The sequence below is a fragment of the Cryptotermes secundus genome, unplaced genomic scaffold (genome assembly GCF_002891405.2).
Source record: "Cryptotermes secundus unplaced genomic scaffold, Csec_1.0 scaffold836, whole genome shotgun sequence".
Classification (NCBI taxonomy): Eukaryota; Metazoa; Arthropoda; class Insecta; order Blattodea; family Kalotermitidae; genus Cryptotermes; species Cryptotermes secundus.
Genome location: NW_019729223.1, coordinates 658,855 through 670,264, shown reverse-complemented (window position 1 = coordinate 670,264; position 11,410 = coordinate 658,855). Strand labels below are relative to the sequence as shown.

At 38.1% G+C, this 11,410-nt stretch overlaps 1 protein-coding gene across 4 annotated transcripts in view; it reads left to right on the top strand.

Annotated features, from left to right (window-relative positions):
- The window catches only part of LOC111865548 (aarF domain-containing protein kinase 1), a 39,035-nt gene extending 28,856 nt beyond the window's left edge, over window positions 1–10,179 (top strand). For all 4 annotated transcript variants that reach the window (XM_023853682.2, XM_023853680.2, XM_023853679.2 and 1 more), the window contains exons 6-10: window positions 612–770; window positions 1,569–1,832; window positions 3,657–3,854; window positions 5,574–5,716; window positions 6,882–10,179. In XM_023853682.2, the coding sequence (XP_023709450.1) occupies window positions 612–770; window positions 1,569–1,832; window positions 3,657–3,854; window positions 5,574–5,716; window positions 6,882–7,089 (972 nt within the window). In that variant the 3' untranslated portion in view covers window positions 7,090–10,179. The remainder of the gene's footprint in view (window positions 1–611; window positions 771–1,568; window positions 1,833–3,656; window positions 3,855–5,573; window positions 5,717–6,881) is intronic.
- Window positions 10,180–11,410: the final 1,231 nt, after the last annotated feature.

The window sequence follows — 11,410 nt, the reverse complement described above, 5'->3', positions numbered from 1 at the left end:
AAAGAGTTAATTTTGTGACAAAATCTGCCATCGTATGCTTGTTGATTTTCCTTACTGTTTGATATTGTTGATTACTGGACTGAAGGTCAATATTATTTATTTCTATGAGTTGAGCATCATGATCGGATAAGCCATTTATAAAGGGTCCTACAGTATAGGTACAGTAATGTTACTTATTTGACAGATTTATGCTTCAAGCACTCAGAGGAGTCATGTTGTCATCCAGTAGTAATCCATATATATCACTGTGCCCTTAATTTCTCAAATTTTTCTTGTAAAGTTTCTACTTTCAGATATTATTGAATAACCTGGTTTTTGATTGTAGTCTTTATTGTAGGATTTGAGGTTCTCAAAGCAATGGTTGTGAAGAGTTCTGTCTTGGAATATAACACAATGTAGTCCATTGAAAGTCAGCCACTATTTTTGAAGTACATGTTTGCCAACATCTGCAGGGTTGAAATATAAGTCAAGCAAGAAACCAGCATGAAGTAGTTAATGATGCCAGTTGACGTTCAACAGAGTACATGGCACTATATCCCAGAATAGAGAACACTTCTTAATCTTTCTTATTTGTTAATATTTTGTAGAAACTTCATGGAATATGATTTCAGGCACTTGTTAAGTTGGTCTCCTGGGCATTCCCAGACTTCAAATTTTCATGGCTGGTGAAGGAGACGAAACGGAACATCCCCATTGAGTTGGATTTTTTACAGGAAGGCCATAATGCAGAAAAAGTGGACAAAATGTTCGGTCATTTGCCTTGGCTTAAGGTATGACATCTAAATTAAATAATGTCTGATAATTAATAAATCACAACCTTGAATGTGATCCTCCCTTTTGTCCAGTGTGTGAGAGTAAATGAGAGACAACTGGAAGACAGACATATGTTGTTAGTTTTGGCAGATGAATATGTAATGTGACTTTGGTGCTGCTGTCTTTGTCTTTGTTTTTTCCTAGAAGAATGTCTTCTGAGAGCATCAGACAAGATCTGTGATTTCATGAATTGTGTCCTGTCCAGTAAGTGCCATGGACTATTTTCCTCTGAGCAAACAGCAGGAGGATGAAGCTGACCTCTCACCTCCTCTGATGCTGAGGTTAAGAATGAGTGGAACTATAACTACTCAGCATACATGTGATGCTGAATTAATTAAGCACAAGGACAGCTTTTTCCTTTACATCTCCCAATTATTAAAAGTAATGTAAGAGTTTAGACCACCTCTGTGGTCTAGTGGTCAGAGTTCCTGGTTACAGATCCAGAGGTCTGGGTTATATTCCCGGTGCTACCAGATTTTTGGAGAGGTAGTGGGTCTGGAACAGGGTCCTCTCAACCTTGTGAGGATAATGGAGGAGCTATTTCAAGGAAATAGAGTCTCCAGTCTAGAAAACTGAGATTAATGGCCGTGGGGATCTGTTGCGCTGACCATGCAACACTGTCTATCCACCACAGTTAGCACAAACTTTGCCGACAAGTGGCGGTTGCTCGGTTGGTATGGTTCGTTTGTGGACTACAGACCATGGAGTTTTATGTAAGGGTTTATTGTAGCTAATGAAAGACCATTTTCTTCTAGGTGCCTCATGTTTACTGGAATTTATCAACAAGTCGAGTTTTGACTATGGAGTATGTGGAAGGTGGGCAGATCAATGACTTGGCATACATTCGCTTCAACAACATTGATCCCTATGAAGTAGCAGACAAACTTAGTCAGCTGTACTCACAGATGATTTTCATTCATGGTTTTGTGCACAGTGATCCCCATCCAGGGAACATTCTGGTCAAGAAGACTCAAGCAGGAGGAGTGGACATTATACTACTAGACCATGGACTGTATGCAGTGAGTTTCAGTATACTAAACTAGAATTCTTCTACAGAAATCTTTATTAGAATCCTTCACAACACGACCACAAGACGGTCAAGGTCAGAATTATCTTAACTACATGTTTCGGCTTTTAAAGCCAACATCAGGCAGAATACATGGTTATTACACTAGCAAACTATTGAATTGCATTTCAGTATGATGGTCTCGTAGTTGTGTTGCGACAGATTCTAATATTCTTGTATGATAAACACAGCAAGATGCACTCAGTGAAAATTAGACTTGTTTGCTGCTGAAATAATCAATTTAAAGATGTATGGAAGGAAAATAACTTTTATTATTGAAAGATGTTATTCTTTGCTGAATAAACTTTAATTTATGTAATAAGGCGCACACTCGTGCACCCCCCCCCACACACACACACACACACACACACACACACACACACTTTTTTCGTGCGATCCACTTATTTTATCTGCATTTTGGTACTTTAGACAATGCACATGTTAGAAATATGTTATAGTAACCATCTGTTATTGATGGTAACGCCAGTATTTGTATTATGGCTAAAAGGTAGGCGTACACCAGGTGTTTGTAAGGAGGATATCAGATGAGACCATTTTACTGCACTACTGGGAATGTTACAGTTTATGTCTGGAGTAGAGCAGGTAGCCCCTACATATCCTTCCTTCCTTCCTTCCCTTGGCACTACAGCCCTAGTGGGCCTAGGCCTACCTCCATGAACTTCTTTGTTCACTTCGGTTTTTCTAGATCTTACACATTCGGTAGGACTCCTTGGGTGGGTGATCAGCTCGTCGCAAGGCCTCTACCTGTAAACAAACACAGAAAAACGCACACAAACATCCATGCCCTGAGTGGGATTCGAACCCACGATCCCAGCTTCCGAGCGAGCGAAGACAGTACATGCCTTAGACCGCTCGGCTACCGTGACTGGCAGCCCCTACATATAATTTTCTATAATTAACTGCGTCTTTTTAATGAGTGGGAGGTGTCATCTATGGTACTCTTCACCATATTTTTTTTCAGTGTGATCAAATGAGGGAGGTTGGTTTGGGCAGGACATGCAGCGCGCATGGGACCCGACCTTGCCCCGTGTGACTTTTTTTTGTTTCCTCGAATGAAAAGAGACATGAAAGGAAAAAACGATGGAGGCGCTGTCAAGCATCTCAAAAGATGAATTTAGACAATGTTTTGAAAAATGGAATAAAAGACTAGACAAGTGTATTAGTGTAAGTGGAGAGTACTTTGAAGGGGATTGAAGGTTTGTGCTTAAAATTTGAATAAATAAGTTTAAAAAATATAAGTTCGGTTTCTTTTTGGTACCCCCTCGTAGTCTTGTAGGGGATTGCTGGGGTGATGATTCAAACTGTATGTCAACTGTTTTGTTTGTGTGTGCGTGAGAGAGAGATATATCTGTGCTTCTGCTGCCTAGTAAATGGATGTCTGCAATATTTCTGCAGTTCCAAGATTCTGTAGTAGATTTTAGAAGTTGGCACTAACTTCGCTGACGAGCAGCGGTCGCTCAGTCAGTATATTTCGCTTGAGGACTACAAGCTACAGAGTTTGTTTTGTGCTATCAAAATATGCTGTTAGTGACTGTGGAGTAGAACCACATGCCAAAATATCCCTTACAGTATTTGTAAATATACTGTAATATGAAATAATAAAATTGGGAAGGAGTCCTTTCACTTCTCTTGATGTGACAGTTTTAGTTAAGTACTAGACAGTTTGCCTGTAACGTGAATTTCCCTAATGGAAACTCACTGACAGAATGACAGTGTAATTATAACCAGGGTACCCATTAGTTTTTCTCTGTTACAGGAACTCAGTAATGAATTCAGATGGGAGTATTCAAAACTATGGTTCAGCATCCTAAATAAAGACAAGAAAGGAATGCAACAGCACAGCCAAAATTTGGGTGTAGGAAACTTGTACTTCCTGCTGGCCTGTATGGTCACAGGCCGGACATGGGACACTATAATGTCTGGTATCCAGAAGACAAAGTGGACTAATAGTGAGGTAATATGAATGTTGTGTTGCAGGCGTGTAAAACTGTCATCTAAGGGAAGAACGTTTAAGTTGAGGGATATATGAACCCAAAAATAGAAGAAGTAATTGAAATTGGAGAAGGGTGTATAGTGAGGAGCAGTGTGATTTTTATTCTTCACTTGATGCTGTTGTTGTTAAGTGTTTAAGTCATGAAAGATGAGATGTGCGGGATAGCATAAATGGAGACTTTGGAGGTGCATACAGTTTTGGTTCTGAAACCTGCGAAATGAAGCCACATGGGAGATGTGGACATAGATAGAATATATTTTCACATGTTGGAGTGAGTATGGATGGGGTTTGGATTGGTAATTTAATTTAATGACCCCTTACAGATCCTGACTACAAGGTAATTGATACACTATAAAATTCATTACAGTGCACACAAAGCCTTTTCACTCTGCTGTGTCTTCAGCAGTTGTTGCCTGGTAATGACTTCCAGTGGTGGATGTTCCCCTTACACTGGGTTCCCGAACTATCCCTCTGCCTCAGCTACCAGCTTCACCACAGCAATCTTCTAATTCATTCACTTGCTCACCAGCCAACTTACTTCATTTCATTGAACTCAACTCTACTAACTCATCAAGCAACTGCTTCACTGAACTGAACTGAACTCCATTCCACTCCCCTCTCCTCATCTCTGCTCTGCTCCGCTCCGCTCCTGATGTAGCCCCAGCATGTACCACACAGAAAACAGCTTTTCTGTTGTGGCGTGTGTTTATGTTGTGGCCATTACCTAGCAACTATGGCTGTTCAAGGAGTCACCACTTATCAGTGGGTCTACATGGTACAATATTGGAGTTAATTTTAAAGAAACGTGATATGAGGAGGATGTGGGCTGGATTCATATGGCTCAGGATGCGGTCTGGTAGTGGGCTCCTGTGAACATGGTCGTGAATTGTTCTCGGCTAGTGGAGCAACTGTTAGTTTCTCAGGAAGGACTCTGCTGCTTGAAATTACCTCTTACTGTAATCTGTTCATCAAAACCGTGACAGATCCATGGTGTCGCTCAGATACTTGATACTGGTCAAATGGGAATCAAGAATAAAATAAAGACTTTACCTAATTTTGTTCTGTAATCTCTAACAAGAGAACAATTAATATATCTGCCATGGCACATGTCAATAATCATCAGCCATGTGTGTTTCAGCCAGAGAGTGCCTAAAAGCCTTTTCCATTTTTCGTTTACTTCTCATAAGTATTCCTGTCATGTCTGTGCCCATGAACCCACTTTATCTTCCCTTGTGTTGTCTGTTAACCTAGTCTGTGACTTCCCCAGTGGTTTTATGTGTGATCTTGGTTCAGTAATTCTGTTGTCATTCTTGTACAATGCGCTTCCATATCACTTTGTACAGTGAAGAGTACCATCTTCTATAATGTGATACCATGTAGTATGGTAGCAGTTTACCATATTTTCAGAGGAACATACTGCCTCCATCTTTGAAATTGTGCTTGCCACTTGGTTGTTCATCTAACTCTTGAGCATTGAAGTCCAAAATGTTGATAAATTTCTGCTAGGCTATGTGTTCTCATAGACCAAAAGACATTACTCTTCATTGGCACTGTTGTGAGAACCTCGGATCTCAAATGTTATATGTTTTGACTTCAGATATTACCTAATGTTCCAGTTCCGTATTTCTTCCTTTGTGCTTATTTCATCCCATTAAAGTATTTTATCTATTGACATTTCAGAAAAATATTCGGGATAAAGAGATACCCCATCTCCTGCCGCAGATCAGTGATGTTCTAGATAACATCAATCGCCAAATGCTTCTTATACTGAAGACAAATGATCTGATGCGAGGTGTGGAGTTTACGCTCAAAGCTCAGAACAGGTAAACAGAAAACTGGGATGAGATAGCTCCTTAATTTTGTTTTTGAATTGTTGGTATGTGCATTGTATGCATGCTCATGTGTGCTCATTGAATTTGAAATGGAAAGCTGACGAGAATGTTTGGGCCGAAGGTGAAGAATATTGCTAATGAGGAGCTCCATAATATAGACTCTTCAGCACATATTCTTAGGTTGATCAAATCAAGGATGAGGTATTTTGGAAAAGAAGCATAAATGTGATGGATGTGAAATGCATGCAATGGTTTCACCCAAAAATTGTAAGAAGAAACCACTTTGGAGACCTAGGCATAGTTAAAGATGAAATTGTCCCTGTGCTGAATTAATTAAGTACCATATCATGAAGACAAATGGGGGAATATAGGTACAACTCCATCATTCTTGACCACAGCATCAGATGGAGGTGAGTGATCAGCTTCAGGCACCAGCCTCTTTACCCTCATGGTAGTCACCCCTGGTACCCATTGGATAGGAGGCTGGTTGGGCACCAGAGCTGGTCTGGATGCTGTGGAGAAGAAAAAATCTTGACATGTTGGGATTTGGACTCAGGCTATCGAGCCTGTAGCACGCCACTATACTGGCTTAGCTATTCCGACTCCTAGACATAGATAGGAAGATGATATTAAAATCTTAGAGAAATAGGATTTAAATGCATGAACTGGATTCATCTGGCTCAAGATAAGGATGTCTCATGGCCTCTTGTGAGAATGGTAACAAAATTGGCAGAAGTAGGTTGTAATTTCTTTCTTGTTTAGCCATAACCCCACCACTAGAATGTATCCTGAGCCAGCTTAGTCCATTCCACACAATTTCACATCCCACCCTTTAAGATCCAATTATATATTGTCTGCTTATGTATACTGGTCTCCTTGAGATTTTCTAACCAAAATGTTCCTGCGTGCTTGCAATTTCCTGCATAGGTGTTACATGTTATGGCTTTCTCATCCTTGACTGAGTCACCTAAATAATACCAGGTGGAAAAGGAGCTCCTCATTGTATAATCTTGTTCACTTCCTGTTACTTCATCTCTTTAAGGTTCTGCTATCATTCCTAGCACATTGTTCTCTGTTTGCTTCCCACAGGCTTGGTTTGAATTATCCAGTATTAAACAAATTAGTTGTACTTTAAAACTTTTTCTTATTGTTTTAGGAAAACATCATTCTTGGTGATGTCTCGGTGTGTCATCCAGAGTGTCTATGGAGAGCGTTTGAAGCTATGCAAGACTTGGCTCTCACGCTGGAGTACAGTCATGTCTGAACGCTGGGCACTTTTTAAACTGTCTGTGTACTACACGTACCTGAGCATAATTAGTCTTCCATTAATTAGCAGCATGTTTGATTTAATGAAGAAGTCGTAACAAAATATAATTCATTGTCACAGAACTTTTATAGATTATTGAAAAGAAATATTATGCCCCTGATAATGAGACTTTGTCAGATTTAAGAGACTGAAAATACCGTTACTGCAGCTTTTGTGCCTTATGTTATTAGCTTGTTACCTGTAATTTCTTCTCTAGTTCCAGAGTAATGATAGAAAACATTTTGTATTCACTGCTTGTATGAAGAATGCTATGTAGTACAGGAAGGTTAAATGAATTAAAGGTTTAAGATTGACAGGTATGCAGCATGTATGGGCTAAGAGAGAAGTGAAAATATAATTCTAACTGGAAAACCTTATATAAATAGACCATTTTGGAAATTGAGGTGAACTTTGGAAGATAATATTCAGATGGATTAAATTTTATATGGGAATGTGAATGGAGTAATCTTGTGAGTTATAATGCTATGTAGTTCAGTAAAAGAAGTTCACTGACATTTCAGAGGAACATACCATCTCCATCTTCAGGGTTGAAGAGTAAACCAAGCAAGAAACCAGCATAAAGCAGGTGGCAAACATAGAAATAAGTAAAGCTCTGCTTGATGCCATCTTGTTATCAGTGGACTTTAATTGAGCTGCATGGCTTTACAATCCAAAAGATTGTGCTGTTCATAGTGACTGCTCTGCAATCCAAAAGATTGTACTATTCATAGTGACTGCTGTGTAAACCTCAAATCCAACAGACTTAAACTTACTTAGAAGATGGTTTAGGGTTTGGAATTTTGTGTTGCAGGTAATGAACTTTCAGAGTGTTTCTTGAATAGTGGAATGTCTGTTGACTGCTTCAGAATGACTGTACAATGAAGTTTATTAATGTTATAAACGGTTACTGTTGGGTATGTGTTCAAGGGTTGTTTTCACTTAGAAAAGACATTTGAATGTTATTCAGATGAAATGGCTGATGGGCAGAACATTAATTAATGAATGAAATATGTGTATATTTTCTGCACTCTTGAGTGTGTGGACAGGAGATGCAGAAGTTTGAGCTAACAAGTACAAGTTAATATAAAATGGATATCAGATATCTTGAAGAAAGCAGTCTTCTGGGATGTGGTGCCACATCCCAGAAGAATGCTTTCTTCATAGTCACCGCCATGAAAACCCCAAATCTTACATCAGATATCTTGTTAAACAAAGTAAGCTAATTTTGTAACTCAGTTCATGCTACTAGATTATCAAACTAAAAATCATTTATAATATGATGAACAATAAAAAAGGCATCAAGATTAGGGCATCTTTATTAGGATTGTAAGTTTCAGTGGTCCCCCACCACCACCACAAGGTAAGAAAACCTCATCAGAGAGTTGGATTCTGTAATACTGGGTATTGCTTCAGAATCTGTGTGATTAGATTCTGTGCCGTGTGATGGAAAAATAACTTAGACTGCCGGTGAACCCCAGCTTAGGAACAAAATGTGTTCTTGAGATGTGTTTGTAAGTTGAATGTATTTTTTTATTAAGGTATGTTGTTAAATTTGTTAATGTGTTAAAATGTTCATTAAATGAATTGAGAGTTGCAGTTCATTAGCCTATGCAATGTTTGTAAATACATTGTTGTTTCTTGAAAGTTTATAAGTAGAGGTTTGCCTGTAATTCCAATGGAGACATATTCTTAAATAAAGTAGACTATGAAGCGTAAAGTACCACCAATTCACAGTCAGGTTTCAGATATGTTTTGGTATCTGAAATAAAAATTTCAACCTTATATGAATTTTTTCTTCAAATACACATCATTACATGAGATGTTGGCTGGGCAGCAGCATCTTATGCATGGACAGCAGTGGGATTCTTTTTAGAGCATCAAAATGAAGATTTGGTGGAGTGGGTGATTGTACATATTATAGATACAGAACAAATATTTTGATAGAGATGGAAACATTCTCCTTTTATTCTGTATTGATGTAATTGGTTGTTTGATAAGATTTCATTTCATTCAGCCACAGCTCTGAGGATTTTATGTATCATAAAAATGAAGATGTTAAATAGACAGACAGTGGGGTATGGGACTGAGGTCATGTTAGAGCATGTGAAGGTATATATGCAAATGAGATAAGAGAAAGAGTGGACATAAAGAGAAATCCTCATAGGAGATTCTGTAAGAATAGAAAGGCTTCGATTGGACCCACCCTACTGGAAATGCCAGCGCATGATAACGATGACATAAACAACATAAATTTTCCAGCAGATGAACTGCAACATTTAAAAAAACAGATATATCTGTGTTTATTCCAGGAAAACATTCTGTACGTGTATACAGTCACCAGAATTTATCTTAAAAGTCAGGTAACAGATTAGGGGAAACAACCCAAGAAGGATTTGAGAATTTTTCAACTTGAAACAAGTTTTAGACTGGAATAAACATCACTTCTTACTGCAGGATATGTTATGTTTTTGTAATTAGTTTTATTTCATCATGTATTTGGACTCTGCTGACATGCTGATCATAGTCAAAGGTTTCCCTTTCAGGTTTAGGCATTATTTATTGACTGCTCTTCATTGCACTTTGTTTTTAATATGTACAATGAAACCCCAATTTAAGGTTTCTTTGGGGAGCAGTAGATTTGAGCACTAAACTAAAGAAATGGAGTCATTTAAACAGTGAGAATATTTACCTTATTAAATGAGGGAAAATGGTAAATTAAGGAGCATTAGATGGGGTTTCATTGTGCCACTAATGTGGCTGTAAGTAGTAATTAATAATAAAACAGTTATATTGTACTATAAAAGCTATTCAGAAAAAATTAAGGTTTAGTACATTAGAAGCTCAATAAAAAAAATTGAAGGGCATGCTGTATGATACAATATTTAAATACTTGTATATGTTCATATTCCACTAAAATTCCCATAAATTTCACATGTACATATTTATGAAGGTGTATTAAAATATATTTTCAGAAATGTGTAGAATATGTTATTAACTTATTTTCTCTGGTGTATTTAGGTCGTGCAATAACTAGTTCTCTGTATAGAGTTTTAATTTCATATGTCATATGTGCATATTTATGAAGGTGTATTAGAATATATTTTCAGAACTGTGTAGAATATGTTATTAAATTATTTTCTTTGGTGTATTTTGCTTATTCAATAACCAGTTCTCTGTATAGTGTTTTAATTTCAGTTACATAATTATAAAATAAGTTTTCATATTGTATAATTTACATCGGTATATAATTTATGAAAAAAGTATTAAGTTACATTTTCTTTAATGTTTTATTGCAGCATCCTATTGCACTGCATAGATCTGGCACTTTGTTTTGCTTTTATGCCTTCTGTGTGGAACCTTGGTTATTATTCACTTATCATTTTTCTTTATTGACACTACTTGTTTCGGCCAGACCGGCCATCTTTAGCTGTACAGGTTGTTTTGATGAAGGAATCTGCTGCTCATTGTAAAGCTGTTTTGTTTCTCATATGTGGTTACCTCAGATTACTTCTGGTTGTGGGGGTTAACCATCTGTTTAATTTTTGTGTCCGTCAGCTGCAGATGTTTTCCGTAACAGTTACCTGTAAATTTTTTGTTTTGTTTATGTACCTTTGTGTAATACAGTGGGGATAGGAACAAAATTACAGATTATATTGATAATGTGGGGGATAGTTACGTTTTGTATGCCTTGTTGGAGTGTAGTGTGAGAGACGTTATACTGGCTATGGGTTGGATGACGGGTCGGAGTTTGAGTCCTGGTAGGATCAAGAATTTTCTCTTTCCATGTCATCCAGACTGGATCTGGTGCCTACCCAGTCTCCTATCCAGTGGGAACTGGGGGCTCTTTCCCTAGGGGTAGAATGGCGTGAAACTGACCACTCACCTCCAGCTAGTGCCGAGGTCAAAATGTGGATCTGTACATCCACTCCTGTATATGCATTCATGGTGTAGTGCTTGTTTAGTTAAGCACAGGACGTTACCTGTGAGAGACATTATTGCTTTTATATTTTGTCTCTGAGCTAGATGACGCGAGATTAACTTCTTGTAGGGAAAGGCATTGTTTCTTCATTCCCATGACTAGACCAGCTCTAGGGCTAATCAAATGGATGCTGGGGACTACTCCATGCAGGACTAGGCTGGGTAGCCAATGAAACTGACCACCTATCACACGCAGTGCTGAGGTTAAGAATGCATGGAGCTGTACTTCCACTTCCCATATATTTTCATGGCATGGTATTTAATTAAACATGGCCAGGATTTTATCGTTGGGCCTTTTTACTTCAGTGTTGATTTTGTTACATCAATATTTTATGTAAATTAGGTGCACCAGAAATATGTCGTGTAATTTGTGCATCCACATTTTAGTTCTGCAAGTGTGT